The following is a 20,309-nucleotide window of genomic DNA, read 5'->3' on the forward strand; positions in this document are numbered from 1 at the left end:
TTCAGTCAAAGCTAAAATCCTGAAATATCTATTGGAACTTCTACATTTATATAAAAGTAAAAGTAAAAATCTTTAGGTAAGAAAGAGCTCTTATTTAATAAGATTTCTTATTAAAGGAATGTTAAGCTCAAAATTTTAATTGTGTTTTTAAAATGTTAAAACCTCAGCATAGGCTCTTTGGATATGTTAATTTTTAAAGGGTAATATAAGCTTGAGAACCAGAAATGACATTTATGGAGTTATATTATTATACAGGGAATAATATATTAGGACCATCTTTTATAAAAATGAATCATTTTAATTAAAGAATTATACAATATAGTGAAATTAATGTGTTTCTAAATATTAGTTTATGAGACAGCCAACAAATGGTAAATGTACTTGATTTACTTCATTTTCCTCCCCCTCCTTTCAGAGCTCAGCAGTGCCTAAGACCTGGGTCTCAACAGACCATCTCTCCATCGTATGGTAAGTTAGAACTTCCATTGGTGATTTGTCATAGTTCTTCTTTCTCATTAATGCAGTAATTGGTTTTCTAGCTTTCATAGAATTGGACCCATAATGACGTCCAAGAGTGAAAGATTAATAGGGGTTTGAGCTCAACACTTGGCCCTTGCTTGTTGGACCATGGTTTCCTTCATAATCTGGAACATTGACTTCGGAAGCACAAGTTCAGTCACTCTGAATGACGCCAGCATCAAATACTAAATTTTAGGGTTTGTCGTAGCTGGGCAGAGTCAGATGTGGCCCAGAGAAGACTTTGCGAGCTCCCAGCCGACCCCTGCACTCGGGTATAGTTGATGCAGTGAAGGCTGCTGTGGGGGTCCAGTGGAAACCAACTAGAAGTTAGATGTATACCTAATGTAAGCAGAACATAGAGATTACACATGGACCAAGAAAAGCAAAGACTCCAGGGTCCAGTGGAAACCAACTAGAAGTTAGATATGTACCTAATGTAAGCAGAACATAGAGATTACACATGGACCAGGAAAAGCAAAGACTCCAGGGTCCAGTGGAAACCAACTAGAAGTTAGATGTGTACCTAATGTAAGCAGAACATAGAGATTACACATGGACCAAGAAAAGCAAAGACTCCAGGGTCCAGCTCCTTGTGCTCTGACTTTCAGATTCTCTTTGTCCTTCCTCTGTCTGTACAAGCCAGTCTTCAAGGTTCACACAGTGCAGGCATGTAGGGTGGCTGCATGTAGGGCAGGCATTATGTGTGCCTGTAGCTGGACGTTACCTGGGCAGCAGAAGGGCTGTTCTGCTGTCAGATATCCAGAGAGATTTCCTTTACTTTGCTTTTATAGGTTCTAACCTTGATATATATGCTTAATAAGAAGGATTTGTTGAATACATTTTTAGTGCACAGCATTAAAGGAATATAATATACTCCATTAACTTATAGAATTGTGTATATTTGAATCAAAACTGGCCGTTGCTGGTTTCTGGGGGAGGGAGAGTCACTTTTCTTTGGGAGTATGGTAGCTGGTAGAGTCCCCATCCCCCTATGGGTTACCCCACACTCATGCATGTATACGTGGGACTAATTGGATTTAGTGAGTTAAAAAATGAATTTAAGAGGAGGACATGAAGTTGGGATGGAGATACGATGTGGGAGTTGTGGGGATAACTGAGGAGGAAACAAGATGTAGATATGGTCAAAGTATGGAATTTTCAAAAAAATAAAAAAATGATAATTTCTAACATATATTTTATTTTTTTGTTATGTTGCCACATTAGTACCAATTTCAAATTGTAAAAAAAAAAAATATTTTTAAGAAAATTTTACCTGTAATACTTCCTTTATTTTTTAGGTGTAAACAGTTGCAGTTGACTACAATTCGAGCTTTCTTTGATCTTATTGATGCTGATACCAAACAAGTATGCACTTTTAAACTAAAAGCTTATTTTAGCAAAGTGAAAGCTTTGTTTAGCACTAATAGATTTCATTCTTTTTAACATGGATACTAAGAGAAACCTGTACCTTGTGTCAAGTTGAATTAGTTCTGAAATGGAAATATCTTTAGTTCTTCTGATGCCATCCATAGACCATTAACTCAGGAAGCAGTGAAAGTAAAGAGCAAAGTTCTTTAGATCTTCCCTCGGGTCTTTCTCTGCACGGGTCAGAAGTTTGATACCTATCTCTGCAGCCCTTATTTTTAATTTACGAGAAATATTTATACAGACTAATAATTTTTCTTGGTAATGTATGAGAGCATCATAATTATCTTATGAGGTACTCTTGAACCGTGTTTTAAAGTCATCTTTAGCGTATGGATAAGATCCAAATGTACGCCATCCTCCAATAACTCACACTCACCGGAGAGTCAGCTGGGCACTGCCACAGGTTGAGCCGTTTCCGGAAGGAGATCTCAGCTCAGCCGTGGTTTCCCGGTAGTTCAGTTAGAGCACAAGAGTCACCCACCATAGCCTGTACAGAACATCGTGCTTCTCTTTCATCGCTTTCTTGACGACTGCTAATGAACTGTGCTGAGGATGATTTCAGCATGATTAAGAGCCTTGTGCTAATCAGCTTCAGTTTCTTCTGTGAGTTGAGAACAAGCTGGGGTTACTCATCTTCAGCTGCCCTGGTCATTTTGCATTGTATCTCCGTTCCATGGGAATGGTCTTGAGCGCCTCGGCTCTGGCTTCCTCCTCCTCCTCCTGGAGAAAACAGTGTTTGAGGTCTTTTTCATTACGACAGAGCATTATAGCCCCAAATCTTAATAGTTGTGTGACTTTAGATAAATGTTTATTTCTCTGTGCCTTAGTTTTTTTTTTTTTTATGAAAATGTAGATAAATACTATCAGAGTTGTTTTTTTTTTGTTTTTTTTTTAATTTTTTTTATTTTTTATTTATTTATTTATTTATTTTTTAATGAGGATTAGAGTTAATATATTGTTTGAGAACAGTGCCTGGCTCAGAGAGAGTAAATGTTGACTCTTTATACTTGAAGTAATGCTTTATCAAATTATCATGATGTAAATGATCTAGACTTTATTAATGTTCTTTCTAGATAACTCAAAAACCTAAGAAGAAGTTGTCTGTGTTGACTCACCATTTTATAAGACACCCAGCTAAACAGTTTGAAGAAAACCCATCAATACTTTCTGACCTAACAGGTTCGTGATGGTGACCTTTAAAGAAGAACTTTGCATTATTGTGTTGGATGAGTGTGTTGTTAGTACACAGCTGTTAGTATTTGGTACTAGTGGGAAACTGGGACACTTCAAGTACTATGGTCCTGTTATTTACCGATTTCCCTATCATGGTGCTAACGAGTTCTTGGTTTGAAAGGGAAAAGTAGAAAAGCAAATTGTAAGATACTGATCAAAGTTCGTGCTGGAAATAACTTGATAAATAGAAAGGTTTTAGAGTTGCATGCCCTTGTTTTTCCTGGTAGTCACCAAAAGTAAGAGCTGTATTGTAACATGAATCTTTAAAAGTCTTATTAATAAAAACAAAACAAAACCCAGAGCCAGATATTGGGGTGAAAGCTGAAAGATCAGAGGAACAGAACAAGCCAGCCACATTACCGCTAGGAAATCCTATACACACACCTTATATACCTTTCTGTGCCCTGCCATCTTAATTCCTCTCTCCGTCCAGCTCTTTTACTTCCTGTCAGTCTGTACAGACCTCCAGACCTCTATGGTTAACTAGTGCTGGGATTAAAGACGTGTGCCACCACACCTGGCTTTGTTCTCGGTGTGGCCTTGAACTCACAGAGATCCAGATGAATCTCTGCCTCCCGGAATGCTAAGATTAAAAGTGTGTGCTACCACTGCCTGATCTCTATGTTTAAAATAGTGGCTGGTTTTATCCTCTGATCCTCAGGCAAGCTTTATTTGTTAGAGCACAGATAAAATATCACCACACTGTATTATTTATTACATCTTGGTTTCTCAGTGTTGTTTATTCCTCAGCCTCCTTTTGAGTTACTAGCATATCATTTGCTTGATAAATTTGCTTGTAAGCATATCCTGTTGGACTCATTTAAATGTTTTGCTTGCGGGGGGAAGTAGTACTCATTTCCCTCTCTTGGGAATTCCATTAAGCTAAAGACTCTGAGTGGATGTATAATTCTTCACCTGATAGGAACACTGTTGATGTTAAGCACAAAGAGCGTGCTTCTGGGTTTGATCTTTTAAAGTAGCTGATGTTCAGGCAACCACTTGTTTGTGATTGTTATTAAGTATTTATCAGAGTTCAGAAAAGAAAGAAAAATTTTTATATGGAAACAAGACAAATAAATTAATTTCCTTCACATTAAGGGACATCTATGTGGGTTCCAGTAAAAGTGTCCAGATGGTCCTATGTGGCTTATAATGTAAGTATTCTATCAGTGTATTTTTGTCCAAATTTATTCTCATATTTAGCTTTACAAGTTAAGAAGTTTTAAAAACAAATCACATAGTTTTCCCATGATTTAATAATAAATATTGAATCTGTTCAACTTCCCTATTTTATCATAAACTTGGACCCTTTTTCTTTGTTTCTCAATGTATCCAGTCAAGGATCCAAATGAGACCATACATCACTATTGTTTGATATGTCTAATATTCCTCTTCAGTATATTTTTCTTTCTTTTATTTTCTTTGAAATTTATTGACAAAGTATCAGTCAGTTTTTATTATGGAATCTCATACTGGTTTGATTTTGCTGATTGCATTTCTGTGGCTGTTCAGTAGATTCCTTGGTAGCTCCTCCCAAGATTTAGTAATTGGATCTAAATGCCTCATAGATTCAATTTTTTATTAGGGTTTTTGTTTGTTTGTTTGTTTTTTTGTTTGTTTTGCTTTTCCTAGGCTCTCTTCCCGAGATATGAACAGTTGGTAGGGAAGGTCTGAATTAATTAATGTAGGAGGATACAAAAATGAAGATATTCTAGTTCTCTTTTATATATTGATTAGGATACTGCACAGAAAAATTTCCCCTTATCTACTAAATTTGTCAAAAGTAAGACAAATCCCAAAGGAAAGAATAACAAATGCTTGACTTTTGGATTTTTCCGTGTATGTACTGGCCGTTAGAGTGGAGTTGGCTCAGTAGCATTCCTCCTGGGCGACTGCTGTTTACTCATGTGTATAAATGTTAGTATTCCTCCTGGGCGACTGCTGTTTACTCATGTGTATAAATATGTTTGCATCCCTTCAGGTCATTGATCCTAAAGTTGTTCTTTGCCTGACAAGTTGAAGCCGTTTCAAGTCTGGCTCTGTATCTTTGCAATCCAGCTACTTAATTCTAGTTTCTCTTATGTCCTCATTGGACAGTGTGACAAAATGTTTCAGCTCAGTTTTTGCCTCTCCTGCTCAGTTGCTTGAATTTGTGATTTACTTAAGGAATTGTTTTATTTAGGAAACGTTACCTGCAAACCATAACCTGGTTTTTCAGTAGCCAGAGTGGTTTAAAAGTTCAAATATCAGAGCCATGCATGGTGGTGCAGACCACACCTTTAGTCCCAGCACTTGGGAGGCAGAGGCAGGAGGATTGCCGGCAGTCTAAGGCCAGCATGATCCAAAGGGCAAATCCTGGACCAGCCATTGCTATGAAATGAAACCCTGTCTCAAATAACAAAACAAAACAACAAAAACAGTAAACAAAGGTAAATCCTTACACACGTGAATGCAGTAACCCTGATGCTTCCCAGACAGTTCTGCCACTACTGAGTTTTTAATCTTTTCCCTCCTTATCCTTTACCTTCCATTCCTAGCCGATTGGTTCTTAGTAACAGCAATAATATAGAATTTATTCTTGTTACCATGATTTTTTTGAATGATGAAATTATTCACTCATTATAGTTAAATTGTTTTTGTTTTTCTCTTTCTTAGGAATCTGATAAGATTTATTTTACATTTCCTCTTGCAAATCATAGGAAAACCTACACTCACATCTACTGCCAGAGCACCATGCTGGTAAGATGGTTGGCACGTCTCATGTAAATGTGAAAAGCTGTTGTTCATCCTTTTAGTTTCAACTACTGGTCTAATAAGACTAGCTATAATGATCATTAAGTTTAGTCAGGTGAAAACATTTGTTTGGAACAGTGTTTTGATTGAGAATTATTAGGCACAGTTATTTATAAATATAGTTATTAATCTATAACTGATATTATGCTCTTAACGTCTACATTTGAGTCTTCCATCCTGTTCTACCTTAGAGTCCCTCTATTCGGGATGAGGAATTGAACTTTCGTTAGTTTTTAAAGAGTAAGTGTAGCTGACGAAGCTGTCTGAGTGGAGTTTTAGGAAATGAACCTTGTTTTACTATTTGATCACATCCTAAAATCAGATGCTTTTTATACCAGATGTTCTTTAGGACAGAAGCGTGACCATGATACAGGTTCACACTGTCAAAGCAGTGGCTTTTTCTTTTTAATAAATACCTACCTCCACCAGTCACTGGATTCGGAGACTCATGGCCAAACATTGGGCTGAGCTCAGTTGCCCTGCTGAGGGGAGGGAGAAGGGACTGCAGGAGTCAGGGTTCGAGGACATCAGAGGAAAACCTGGCTCGTGGGAACTCACAGAGTCTGAGGGACAACAACCAGGGAGCCTGCATGGGACTGACCTAGGCCCTCGGCATGTATGTGACAGTTGTGTAGCTTGGTCTATTTGTGGGACTCCTGGTATCGGGAGCCGGGCTGTCCCTGGTGCTTCGGCTGGCTCGTGGGAACCTATTCCTCATGCTGGATTGCCTTGTCCAGCCTGAATACAGGGAGATGCTCGGTCTTATGGCAGCTTGATATGCCGTGCTTTTCTGAAGCCCGTGGGAGGCCGGCCCCTTTCTGAGCAAATATGGAAGAAGGGTGGGTTGAGGGGAGGGAGGAGAGGCCATGGTCAGGGTGTAAAATAAATAAATTATTTAATTAAAAATAAATAAATAAATACCTGGCTAAATACACATACACTAATTTGGTCCTATATAGACCAGACTAGTATACAAATTTGTGAAATTTCCTTTTAAAAAAAAACTGTTGAGGTCTTTTTCCTCTGTTCTAAAATTTTGGTTTTGGTATATATCAGGATTCTTTTTGTATTCTTTTTGAATCACCATGTATTCCTGGCTGATCTGGAACTCTCTGTGAGGACCAGGCTGGCCTTGAACTTAGAGGTCCACCTGTTTCTGTCTCTCAAGTGCTAGGATTAAATGGTGTGCCCCACCATGCTGGGCTCAGGATTCTTTACATTATATTTTCATCTTTCATAATTTAATTCTTTATCAGCTAAGCTTTTAATATTTGTTATTCATATTGTTTGTTTGAGGCTGAGTCTTGCTGTGTAGTCCAGGTTAGCCTTTCAACATCCTACCCAGGCTCTTGAGTAGCTGAGATTACATGTGTGCAGAACTCAGATCCAGTGTATTACTTTACCAGTAGATGCATCACATTCAGGGCGGTTCTAAAGGAAAGGTTGTAGGCAGCCACTGTGGGCATGTTTCGGGAGAATACTACATTTTAGTGGCATGGCTAGCTTTTTATCTCTCTCAGATATCAGCGTCTCTCAGCCTAAAATCGGGATAGGCAGTTGCTCCTGAGGGAATCTTCTTCAGAGGGATAGCTTAACATACCCACTATTAATGTAGTGTAATTATTAATTGCAATTATGGAATGATCAATGGAATGCGACATTTCAAACCAGGAGGCGTGTTCGTTACCTTCGTTGTCACTGTGGTGGAGTTCCTGAGAGAAGCACCTTAAGGAAGAGTTCATTTTAAGTGGGCACCACCCATCATGGCAGGGAGGGTGAGGCGGTTCATGGCAGCAGAAAGTGCAGCTGAGACCCTGCCCATCTCAGCAAGTTAGGCAGCAGACCTGGGGGCAGAATTTCAACTGGACTGTAGCTCCCAGCGCCCGCCCCACAGCATCCCGCTTCTCCCAACCAGGCCTCACCTCCTGAAGATTCCACAGTGTTCAAAAGTCCTATGGGGACGGTTCATACTCAAACCATAGCAGGAGGTCAAAATTATATTACCAAAAATGCTTGTTAAAATGCAGCTCGTGCATTTGAGTGATTAGGGGGCTGTTTTCTGTATTTAATGTCTTCAATATGTTGGTGTGAATGAGAATGGCCCCCATAGGCTCATGGATTTGAATACTTAGACCTGAGTTGGTAGAACTGTTTGGGGAGGATTAGGAGGTGTGGCCTTGTTGGAAGAGATAGGTCATAGGGTACACTTGGAGGTTTGTTTATTTTTTTTTATTTTGCAATACAGTTCAGTTCTATATATCAGCCACAGATTCCCTTGTTCTCCCCGCTCCCGCCCCCCTCACCTTCCCCCCAGCCTACCCTCCATTCCCATCTCCTCCAGGGCAAAGCCTCCCCCATGGACTGAGATCAACCTGGTGGACTCAGTCCAGGCAGGTCCAGTCCCCTCCTCCCAGGCCGAGCCAAGCAACCCTGCATAGGCCCCAGGTTTCAAACAGCCAACTCATGGAATGAGCACAGGACCCAGTCCCACTGCCTGGATGCCTCCCAAACAGATCAAGCCAATCAACTGTCTCACCCATTCAGAGGGCCTGATCCAGCTGGGGACCCCTCAGCCATTGGTTCATAGTTCATGTGTTTCCATTCGTTTGGCTATTTGTCCCTGTGCTTTATCCAACCTTGGTCTCAACAATTCTCTCTCATATAAACCCTCCTCTTTCTCGCTAATTGGACTCCCAGAGCTCCACCCGGGGCCTAGCCATGGATCTCTGCATCCAGATCCCTCAGTAGTTGGATGGGGTTTCTAGCACAACAATTAGGGTGTTTGGCCATCCCATCACCAGAGTAGGTCAGTTTGGGCTGTCTCTCGACCATTGCCAGCAGTCTGTTGTGAGGGTATCTTTGTGGATTTCTGTGGGCCTCTCTAGCACTTTGTATAAGGAACTCAAGAAATTAGACAGCAAAATGCCCAACAGTCCAATTAAGAAATGGGCTATAGAACTAAACAGAGAATTCTCAACAGAGGAAACTCAAATGGCTGAAAGACATTTAAGGAATTGCTCAACATCCCTAATCATCAGGGAAATGCAAATCAAAACAACTCTGAGATACCACCTTACACCTGTCAGAATGGCTATGATCAAAAACACTGAAGACAGCTTATGTTGGAGAGGATGTGGAGCTAGGGGAACTCTCCTCCACACTTGGAGTTTTTAAAAGCCCATGCTGGGGCTGGAGAGATGGCTCAGAGGTTAAGAGCACTGACTGTTCTTCCAGAGGTCCTGAGTTCAATTCCTAGCACCCACATGGTGGCTCACAACCATCTGTAATGAGATCTGGCACCCTCTTGTGTGTACATAATAAATAAATAAATATTCAAAAAAAAAAAAAAAAGCCCATGCCATTCCTGGTTGGCACTCCCTGCCTGGGCTTGTAGATGGAGATGTGAGCTCTTAGCTACTGCTCCAGCATCACGCCTGCCCGCTTGTTGCCGTGGTCCCCTCCATAATGGCCATGGACTCCAACCCTCTGGAACTGTTGAGCCCCAAATTAAATGCTGTCTTCTATAAGTTGCTTTGGTCATGGTGCTCTGTCACAGCAGGAGAAAAGGAACTAAGTCAGTTGAGTAGTATTAATTACCATAAGGTAATACGCGATTTAATTTTTTTTCAATTTTTATTGTAGAACTTGTAAACCTATATAAAAGAAAGGAAAAATATGATAATGAATTATTTTGTAACCAGCACACAATTTAAACAATCACGAGCATTCTGCCTTTCTGACTTCATTTATTCCTGACTTCTAAGTGCTGGGATTTGTGAGTGTCTGTGAATAACCACGCTAACCTGCAGCTCTGGCCTGTCCTCCTGCTTCAGAGTGTCTCATTCTGAGGAACTGGAACCACAGAAGCTTTTTGCCTACAGAGAGAGGAGAGAAATACTTAATTGTTATTTTCCCTTATTCTTAAAAAAAAAAAAAATCATCTTGTATTTATTTATTGATGAGATCAGAGACTGCATGCCCGACTCATCATTTTCTCTGAGACCGTAACTTCTTGGCCTCAGAATGGACTTTATCGACATCGGTTCCATGAAAGGATTGATCTCGTCGTTGCTTTATCTGCGATTCTAAGGCAGCTTAAAGAGTTGCCTCGACAGTGCCCCACGTCATCCTGCACTCTGGTGGGATTTCAGTAGCATCAGATCCTGGATATCACTTTGGCTTCCATGACAGCTGGAGTAAAAATCTCAGGTGGTAGTGCTTTTAAACAGCCAAAGCTAAATGTAGGATCCTTTGCTTAAAAAGAAAGGAAGGAAGGAAGGAAGGAAGGAAAAAAAGAAAAAAAGAAAAGAAAGAAAAGAAGGAAAGAAAAGAAAAGAAAGAAAAGAAAAGAAAAGAAAGAAAAGAAAGAAAAGAAAGAAAGGAAAGAAAGAAAAGAAAGAAAAGAAAAGAAAGAAAGAAAGAAAGCAATGCGGTCCATTTTATGGCATCTAATTCTGTGCTGATGAGGTAGTAGCTACCTTCAGGGTCCAGCCTTTGCAGTTGGGTTTCAGACTAAACACATGCCTGGTGATACAGACGTTATGTCCTGGTAGTCAGACGAGAATGTGGATAATAACGTAAAAAGATGTGTACAGGCTAACTTTTAAATTTGAAGGTATTTGTTTTTAACTTCTGATTGTAAGTGTTTGTTTCTAGAAAAGTCTCTCTAGTTCATACTTACTTTGGTTAGAAGGCAGGTCATTATATGTAACTCACATGGACATTGTGAGGCTGGAAGTTTGGGGGCAGCAGTTAGAAATACTTAGGTCATGGGCTGTACAAATGCCCTGAGGTCACTCTCATGCTGCTCTGTGGGTCAACTGTTCATCTGGTTAGTAGTTTACTCAGGGCCTGCCCTTGACCTGTGTGTCTTTTAAGAACATATTGGATGTTTCTTAGTCACAAACTACCACTTTGTTTTCCTTGATCCTAACTATCAATGTTTCCATATATCATATCTATCAATGACATAAAAGGAAAGTATTGGAGATGTTTGTTTTATATTGTTTTCTGTTATTAACCAACAGGATACAAATAGTTGGATTTTTGGCTGCATAAACAGCACATCTATGTGGTAAGTTGTTTGAACCACTTGCTTACCGTGAACAATGCTTAGAAGTTAAAAATTCAGAATAGGTGTATGTATATATGTATATGTGTATATATATGTGTATATATATATGCATGCATTTATGCACACATACGGACACACACACACACACATGTTTTTTTTTCTCTTTGGTTTTTGAGTAAGGTCCCATTCTGTGGCCCAGGCTGTCCTGGAACTTACTGTGTAGCTCTGGATGGCCTGAAACTCACTGTTATTCTCCCGAATCAGCTTCCCCAGTGCTGAGATTATAGATGTGAACCACAGCACATGGCCAGAAGAGCTTTGTATGCTCATATGTTTGTTTTACTTGCTGTATCAAATTGTAATTTTTATATTTTAAATTTTGATCACTCTGTGTGTATGTTATACATGCCCATGTATGTACATGCATGTGTGCGTGTTTGTGCTTTATGTGTATATGTGCTGCATGTGTGCAAATGTGCGTGTGCGTGCGCATGCATCCGTGTGTGTGTGTGCATGTGTGCATGTATAAAGTTCAGAGGACAGCTTTGGGAGCTGGGTCTCCTCTTTTATTCTGGGTTCAGGCTGTCAAGTCTGCACTGCAGGAGCTTTTCCCACTGACTCACCTCACTGGTCCTGATGTTGTAAATGAAAATCAAAGGAGATTTATAACTCGAAATTTTTTTTAGACATTTAACTAATCGATTGTTAGGAAAAACTAATAGTTTTTTCCCCCTAAGGGATTTTTATGGACTTATATATGTCACAACTATACAGTCTCTCCAGTTTTTCTATAGACTACATATGTCACAACTATACAGTCTCTCCAATTTTTCTATAGACTACATACATCACAGCTATACAGTCTCTCCCCTCCAGGGCTGCAGATGGTTTTTCTGTATAGACTACATATGTCACAACTATACAGTCTATCCAGTTTTTCTATAGACTACATACATCACAGCTATACAGTCTCTATCCTCCAGGGCTGCAGATGGTTTTTCTATTTACTCCGAAGTTTCTTTGTAAATTATAATGCTTGAACATTTGTCCTCTAATTATACCTTCATATTTATTTCAAAGCCGGCAAGGGGTTGATTTATCATGGAAAGCTGAGCTGCTGCCAACAATTAAGGTAAATGATAGCTTTAGAATTGTATATTTAGGTAAAATAATTCAGCTGGTAGACATTTTAGAATGTGCTCTTTTTAAAAGTCTCAGGAGTCTTTTCTTTGGAAATATATTTGATGAGGAGTAGCAAACGATTAGCTGTGTTTTGTTTATTTTCAGAGATTAAAAACTGTAAGTTGACAACTTGCTGAATCTGTTGCAGCATCATTTACTAAAGAAGCCAGGGAGAATTTTTAAATTCTTTTTTTTTTTTGGTGGGAGGACGGGGTGGAATATGCATAAATGGTTTGTTCTTAAACTATAAACTGGTTAATGTATTCTGTTGAGAATTCAGTTTGGGAGGAAGGATCTTGCAGTGGGTAGTAAGTATTTCAAAGAGATGCTGAGTGATTTTCTAGATTACATCACATTGTAGTTAAGCAATTGGGAAACTCTTGTATCTAGTTCTCCAGGGTGGTAAATCACAACATGGAATTACTTAATAATTGTCAGTGATTTCTTTAAGTGACTCCGGTAAGTTCACAAGTCTTTTTAAAAAACAAAACAAACAAAAAAAAAACAAAATGACTAATTTGTATAGTCTCAAAATCTATTATGGAAAACACAAAACAAGTCTGTAATGTGATGAAAATATCTGTTCTGATTTCCAAATTGTGTTTATTATAATTTACAGCCTCATCTGGGTTTGGTGGTTTCAGTTTCCAAGTAAATCCATCCCTTAAAATAAAACATACTTTTCTAGTGAACTCAGTTGTGAAACGGAAGACATCCAGCCCCAGTCCTCTCCCATTGATACCAGTTGAGTTATTTTTTTCTCACTGATACTGATTTCTTTATTGAGGGAGCAGTACTGGGGCCTGCCCTCCAGTCACATCCTCTCCATCACTGGGTCACGTCCTCGGCCTCTTGCTTTTTATTTCTGAGGTGGGGGAGGGGCCGCACTAAGTGTGCATGCTGCCCCTGAATTCTTCATAGCCCAAGTGGGCTTTGAACCCACGCTCCTCCTGCCTCAGTCGCCTGAGTGGCCGGAATGCTAATGTGTATAAACAATTAACTCAGTGTTCATTGTACTGTCAGAAAGCAACTTTAAAAGAAGCATCATGTCAGGGGAATAGTCACATAACAACTCCGGTTGGTTTTTGTTTTGTTCTGTTTGTTTATTTTTTGCTTTGGTCGCTGTTTGGAATACGAATATGATTTGTGTTTGTAAAACAAATGTATAAAGAAGCAATTTTACTCAATAGCATCTTAAAAAAAAATCCATCTCTGAGTCTTTCCTAATCTTCCAGGCAAAAGCCAAACCAACAGGTCTCAGGATTGATTTGATTGTAGAACTGTATCTCAGCCTCTTGAGATGCAATGAGTATTCCCTTCAGTTTCCAGCTTGGGAATTCTATCTATTTTATAATTTCCAGGAGGAATGAGTGACTAAAGGCCTTATAAAACATACCCCGCCCCTGCTCTTCAAATGCATTTCCTAGCCGGGTGTGGCGCACGCCTGTAAGCCAGTGCTTAGGAAGCGGAGGCAAGGAAGACAGCCAAGCATTCCCAGCAGCCGGGCAGCATAGTGAGGACTTGCTTTGTATCATGAGAACGGTTCTCAAAACATGGAAATTTCACAAGTAAATACTGTTTTTTCATAAATCTACAAAGACTGAAAAATGTGTTTACCCAACGGTAAGCCCATATTTGTTCTTAATTTAGGAATCAGATGTCTGGATAGCCAGAAAACAAGCTGTTCTGGCTGTCTGCTCTGTGTATCTGGCTATCCTAGAACTCACTCTGTAGACCAGGCTGGTCTCGAACTCAGAGATCCAGCTGCCTCTAGCTGTCTACTTTTTAATAGTGATTTCTGGAAGAGAAGATTACAGCATTCTTCAGTCTAGGTCTTTTAAGTTTAAGATAATATTAAACACAAACAAGCTTTCTCATTATACTAACAAATTTTATATAATGTATTAGTGATTTTTAGGTTTTACAGTTTTCTTTTTTTTTTTTCCCTTTCTTTTTTTTTTTTTTTTTTTTTTTTTTTTTTTTTTTTGGTTTTTTGAGACAGGATTTCTCTGTGTAGCTTTGCACCTTTCTTGGATCTCACTCTGTAGCCCAGGCTGGCCTCAAACTCAAAGAGATCCGCCTGGCTCTGCCTCCCGAGTGCTGGGAATAAAGGCATGCGCCACCACTGCCCGGCCACAGTTTTCTTTTAAACCATAAAAATAAGGGAATAAAGCAAAGTATGGTGGCTCATGCCCTGTGTGCTACATGGTAAGCTCAAGGCCAGCCTCGTGTGTTTCCAAAAGTTAATAATAAGTAAATAAGCTAGCATAGGCCTTCATGAAGGCAAGGGTACTTGTTTAAAGGAAAAAACAATGCTTGTTGAGACTTAACAAAGATCTTAAAGATTCCTCTTAAGTTTTTTCCTGAATAAAAATGTCCTGAAGGTCTCAGACTCACACTGTTTGCTTAGTTTCCTCCATGTGACCAGTGTTGCAGTCCCAAGGATCACTGTCAAATGTAGCTTTCATTTCCTTAATTAGGACAGCGCAACGTATTCAAACCAGGCAGTAATTTCGAAGTTGCCCTTTCTCCACAACAGAGGTGTACAAATAAAGAAATGTGATGAAAAGATTAAGTGAAGATACTTCGTAGGTTTTATGCATATTAATGTCATCTGAACAGAGGTAATGTCATTAAAATCATCACTCTGAGGCACCTCTGCTGACTGGACTTTAATAAATGGGTGGAGTCCTCCAGTAAAATGTTACGAATTCTAACCTGCCGTTACTGAGAATCCGTGTTCAGTAGCTGTTAGAGCTGATTGCTCCACAGAACAGGTCCGTTCTTCCTGACTGGTTTATCTTTCAGGCTCTCTTCCCAGCTGCCTATAGTTTGTGTGGCCCCTTTGTGTGCCTTTAGTTTCCGTTAGGACGCTGGAGTTTGTGGCTTAGCTAGGCTTCTGGTCAGGCTGGTCAGTTTCTCAGGTTTTTAGGGAAGTGGCCTGTGTCCTACTTCCCCACACTGGTGTTTCTGTAAGAGAGAGAAGAAAACAAATGTCTGTGGAAACTTAATGTTTCCCACATATTATATTCATTCCAGTTCTACATCTACTTCCAGACATAAAACTGGGTTGAAAACTGTGTTTGGAATCTTGGTAAATGATTGAAAAGGCTAGTCTCCAACCAGTCCATTCCCCAAATATAGATATACAGTCTGGTTTTAATTTTTATGTAGTAGAACAAATTATAGTTGTTCATTTGATGGAATGTATCATTATGTGTTTTGTCATATACTAAATAAATGTTATTGGATGGTGTTTGTATATTAGCCAGTGACTCTTTGCTACTTTTGCTAAGTCAGAATCCTTGGAGACTAAGTTGTAACTTTTCCATCACATTTAGCAACTTTGGAGTGTTCTTTGTCATTGACTGCCGTAAATGTAGAAATACTACCATAATGCTCTCTGTAACAGATAGCTGAAGTACAAAAGAAACACACCACATTTGGAAATAATTATAAAGTTAACTATTATAAAATTAAAAATCATTAACGTTAATGTTAAACATCATTTTTTTTAATCTGAAGAGATATTTCAAGGAATATTTTAGGTGGTTTATGTTTAACAGTAGTTATCATAAATTTGTCTTTTTGTAGGATTATTGATCTGAGAGTGTAAATGTAGATGTAAATTTGATTTGTGTGTGTTTGTGTGGGGGTGTGAGGAGATGCCGAAAGTTAAATTCAGGGCCTCGTGCCTGTTAAGTGAGTGACTTAAGAGATGATTTTTAAAGTTACTCACTGAGGAATAAGTTTCTGTGATTTTTCTTTGCCATGCATTCATCTTCGCCTCGGGAATAACAGTGACTCTGTACCTCTGCCTTGACTTTCAGTCCCTGACGTTACGACTGCAGGACTATCCGTCTCTGTCGCATGTTGTGGTCTACGTACCGTCTGTCCATGGAAGTAAGGTAACAGATAGGCTAAGGTCTTTCTGGAGTGCACGGAGGATGCTCGTGGGAAACCGCTTTCTGATGATTTCTGAATAGGTTCAGGGTTATCTAAAACGAGGGCCAGTGTGGTGATCCACCTGACGTCACGTCGTTAGGATATCCACTCCCCTTGAACTACGCAGAGTAAATACAGATCCTTTTGTGCCAAACTGGCTTCAGTGTGTCAGTCTTTCCAAACTTGCTGGGTACCATTTTATGTACAAGGTATCGGGAATTAATAGGACATACAGAAAGGATCTCCTTGATTTGTCATCCTCTTCTGTAAGGAGGAAAAAGAGCAATGTCAGATAATGAGAAAATGCAGATTTTTTAAATGCATAGAATACAAGTCAGTATAACAAGCCCATGCAAAGTGCAAACCACAGTAATATCACTGAGGGATTCAGAATGGCTTTGTGGGAGGTGATGATGAACGGCTGTAAGGAGAATATCCTAGATCGTTTCTGTCAAGCCCCAAGTTACTACCATGTGTGGCTATTTACATTTAAATTAATTTAAATAAAAATCCAAATTTCAGTCTCTTTGTACTGTACGCATTCCAGAAACTCAGTAGCAGCATGGCTATAAAAACTGTCATCAACAGTTCTTTAACACAGAAGTCAAAACAAAACAAAACACCATGAGAAAGCATGGTGTGGAAATGAGTGAAGAAGTAAATAATTTGGAAAGGCCAGCCTTTTGAAAGATAGCGTAACAGTGGACAGAAACGCCGGAACACTATTCTGGGCGGTGCTGTGGAATCCCCTACTGAAGCCGTGGACAGAGGCAATAGGAAGCCGTTAGAGCGCTCACCGACTGCAGCGCTGGCCTCATCTGTTTGTGGTGGAGGGTGCTGCAGCAGGAGGATTGACCACCGCGGCAAGGGTTTTGAGGGGCTGTAGTCGTGGGGTGGAGGTGGGAATAAAAGGTGGGGGGCTTTGAGAGCGTCACAGGGAAGAAAGTGTAGAGGGGAGGAGCCCCACTCTCCATTCTGCTTGTAGACCAGCAGACGGACCCTTCGAGGTCCAGCCCAAGCCAGGCTCCTTTCCCGCTTTCCCACACTCCCCAGCCATCCACGCGATACTGTTGGTGACGCTGTGGGGAATATTCATATTACACTACGTTCTAAATTATTTGCTAGTATCTCGATTGTCAGCAGCACACTGGGAACTCTGAGGTTAACAGCCCGATACACTGTTCCCCATACTTTGCACCTCTGCTCTGCAGTGACTGCCACATTAAACACATCAACAAAAACGCACAGTTCATTGAATGAGAAAGTGGATGAGATTTGTGATGAAAATAATTAGGAAAATTTAGAAGAAAGTAGGGAAAGGATAAGGGGCGTAACTGCGAGTCGTCCTGAAGACTGAGTCTCACAGTACCTGTGAGCTGGGTTCATTGTTTTGTTTTGCTTAGCTCAAGTGAGAGGTAATTCAGCATGTTCAGTACTAAACGCCCTCTTTAAGGGTTTTCCTGTCAGGTGAGTTGGTTTTGAATGAATCTAACATCTTTCCCAAACTTGTAAAGGCCTTTTCTGGTTATACCAGGAGATCAATGAGCCCTTCTGTAAATAGATAGTTGTAGCAGACTAATGAATGCGTAATCCGTCTTAGTCCTCTCTGGAAAGTAACACTGCTCTCTCTGCTGATTCTCGCTCACTCACTGGAAAGAGAATTTAGATCGTTCTGCCCACAAAAAGTGGAGTAAATGGATAGCTTTAAGATTTGGGAACTATAGTGTGGAACGAGCTGCATTTTCCCCCTGGATCAAAAACAAACAAGCCCAGATGCTGGCTGACTTCAGATATTTTAGAGAGAGACCTTTGGGTTCCGCCTTTCTTGGTTAAGGGTTTGTTTCATCATACAAAGCTAAGAGCACAACCAAATTTTATAATGATAAAAAAAATTCTAGTTTTTTAAATACCCTTAGATAGAATGACTGAGATTGCTTTTAAAAACTGCTTCCCTATCTCGTGATTCACCCAAAAGCGCTTTGTAACAATATGAATAATCCTGTTCAATAAATGATTTCTAGTCTTTGAGTAGCTCTTTTCTGAAGTGGAAGGAGTTCTTGTTGGCTTGAGAGAAGGATTGAAAGGAGAGCACTTAGTGTTTTTCTTTCTGTGCGCCGCCCATGTGGACAGGTCTAATGGAGTCTCCCACACCTGTTGTCCAGTGTCAAGAACAACTGACAGTCCATGTGTGGGCAAAGGAATAGCATGGCTGAGATACCTAAGGTGGAGTTGTCACAAAAGCCCAGGGTGGACTCTGGTGGCTTCCGTTCTCTCAAGACATCAAACTATCTTCTAACTGTTGTGAGGATTACATTCATTTTTCCATCACCTCCTACTGGTGAGGTGATGGAATAATTCTGTGCTGATGTGGTTATTTATGTCTCTGTGCCTTTCCAGAAACTGCTCCTTCTGCAGATAGCCGAAACAGAGTTTCCTAAACATGTCTAGAAATGTTATTAAAAAAAGAAATGTTGTCAAAATAAAACTTGTAGTGGCATGCATAGTCTAGGTTTCCTTTTGTGAAAAGCCCACGTTTTCATAAGTGAGAATTCATTTTTTCCATTTTCTGCAGTAGCTGGCTGATCTGTAATATTCTCATATAAACAGCATTAGCTATAGATGAGTGCCTACGAATGCCTTTTGAAGCCTGATTAAACTATAGATACTTAAAAATTACAGGATTTAATAAAAAAAAATCGTAAGTAACAAAGTTACATTTCCCTTCTGACTAGGAAAATACTCAGAGACATATTATCTAAATCCTTAATTAATCTTCAATTATCTTTGCATCTCAGTGCTTTGATCTACCCTTTAATACTCTTCCTCTGAAAGGCATTTTATTATGTTTTAGTAAAACTTTGCAATGAATTTGTTATATACATGACCTTCAGATAATTTAGTGTATTTGATAAGAAATTGCTTACCCAGTCCTCTCAGCATAGCTCCTGCTTCAGGAATTCTTGTCAGAGCTACTGTATAATCAGTGCTGCTTCCTCCAGAGCCGAAGTTTGCTTTCCACACAAACATTAAGATTTTTACTAAGTTGAATTCTATATTTTCTAATAAATCAATGTCATATCTCAGTTTGTCGTAGATTGTGAGTTCTTTAAAAAAGAAACAAGATCCTTACAGCTTCCTGTGACTCATCTTTTTTCCTTTGGTAAGTATTTTATCTTGCCAGTCATGAATATTAAATACTCGTATGTTTCAAGTACAGTTCTTAGGAAACTACATGTTCAGGTTCAGTGGTTTGATACTCACCAAATACTGGGCCCGCAGTCAGCTCCTGAGAAGTGAACTCTAGTGGGATGTTGCTTAGTTACTTTTCTGTTGCTGTGATTAGACGTCATGACCAAGGCAACTGATAAAACAAAGTGTATAATCAGAGAACATAATGGCCATGCAAAGGCATGGAGGCTGGAACTGTAGCCATAAGTTTTCCGCATTTAAGTTCCTCCAGGGTTTCCTGAAGTTCATCTCAGTCTTCCCGTGGCCTCCATCACGTGGAAACATATCAAGGGTACTCAGTTACTTGTAGAGCGTCCCTTCATTTGGATATGTTTAATGCTGTGGCATTTTCAGGTTGAGCTTACATAATTTTGCCAACAACACCACAGAGCTCATGCGCCTTCCTCATGTGTCAGAGAGCGTGATGTTAATGAACCTCCTTACTGTGGTGTTAATTTTGACCTTTGGTTAATTACGGTGGTACCTGGCAGACACCTCTACTATGCAGTTACTATTTTCCCTTTACCATTAATAAGTATCTTGGAGGAAATAATTTGAAAAAATGTGCAACTCATTAATTTTAGCATACCATGGGCCACTTATTCTTTAGCAAGTAAGGACTCCTGCAGTCTCCATTTATTGAAATCCTGTCTGAGATGGAGTTGCCTCATCTGTCTTATTTATTCATTTATTTTTAAAGACGGTATGGATTAGTGAATGTGTATTTGGGGTGCGGACCTAGCTCCGTGGTGGAGTGCTTGCTTAGTGTGGATATTTTATTCATGGGACCCCTCCTGGCTCCCTGTTTTTGGGGTACAAAATGCTCAGGAAAATCCAAAAGTAATGACTCTGAATTACCTGTATCATTTAAAAAGCATGCTCTAGACAGCAAATCTTCCTAAAATTG

The 20,309-nt window shown here is 39.6% G+C and overlaps 1 protein-coding gene across 1 annotated transcript in view; it reads left to right on the forward strand.

Annotated features, from left to right (window-relative positions):
* Pgap1 (post-GPI attachment to proteins inositol deacylase 1) overlaps positions 1 to 20,309 on the forward strand; it is a 69,340-nt gene that overhangs the window by 22,227 nt on the left and 26,804 nt on the right. Inside the window, exons 6-14 of the mRNA XM_059278223.1 lie at positions 416 to 468; positions 1,818 to 1,884; positions 3,021 to 3,126; positions 4,279 to 4,334; positions 5,836 to 5,919; positions 11,001 to 11,047; positions 12,128 to 12,179; positions 16,060 to 16,137; positions 19,259 to 19,334. Coding sequence (XP_059134206.1) covers positions 416 to 468; positions 1,818 to 1,884; positions 3,021 to 3,126; positions 4,279 to 4,334; positions 5,836 to 5,919; positions 11,001 to 11,047; positions 12,128 to 12,179; positions 16,060 to 16,137; positions 19,259 to 19,334 — 619 coding nt within the window. The remainder of the gene's footprint in view (positions 1 to 415; positions 469 to 1,817; positions 1,885 to 3,020; positions 3,127 to 4,278; positions 4,335 to 5,835; positions 5,920 to 11,000; positions 11,048 to 12,127; positions 12,180 to 16,059; positions 16,138 to 19,258; positions 19,335 to 20,309) is intronic.

Source organism: Peromyscus eremicus, chromosome 13, assembly GCF_949786415.1.
Source record: "Peromyscus eremicus chromosome 13, PerEre_H2_v1, whole genome shotgun sequence".
NCBI classification, from domain to species: domain Eukaryota; kingdom Metazoa; phylum Chordata; class Mammalia; order Rodentia; family Cricetidae; genus Peromyscus; species Peromyscus eremicus.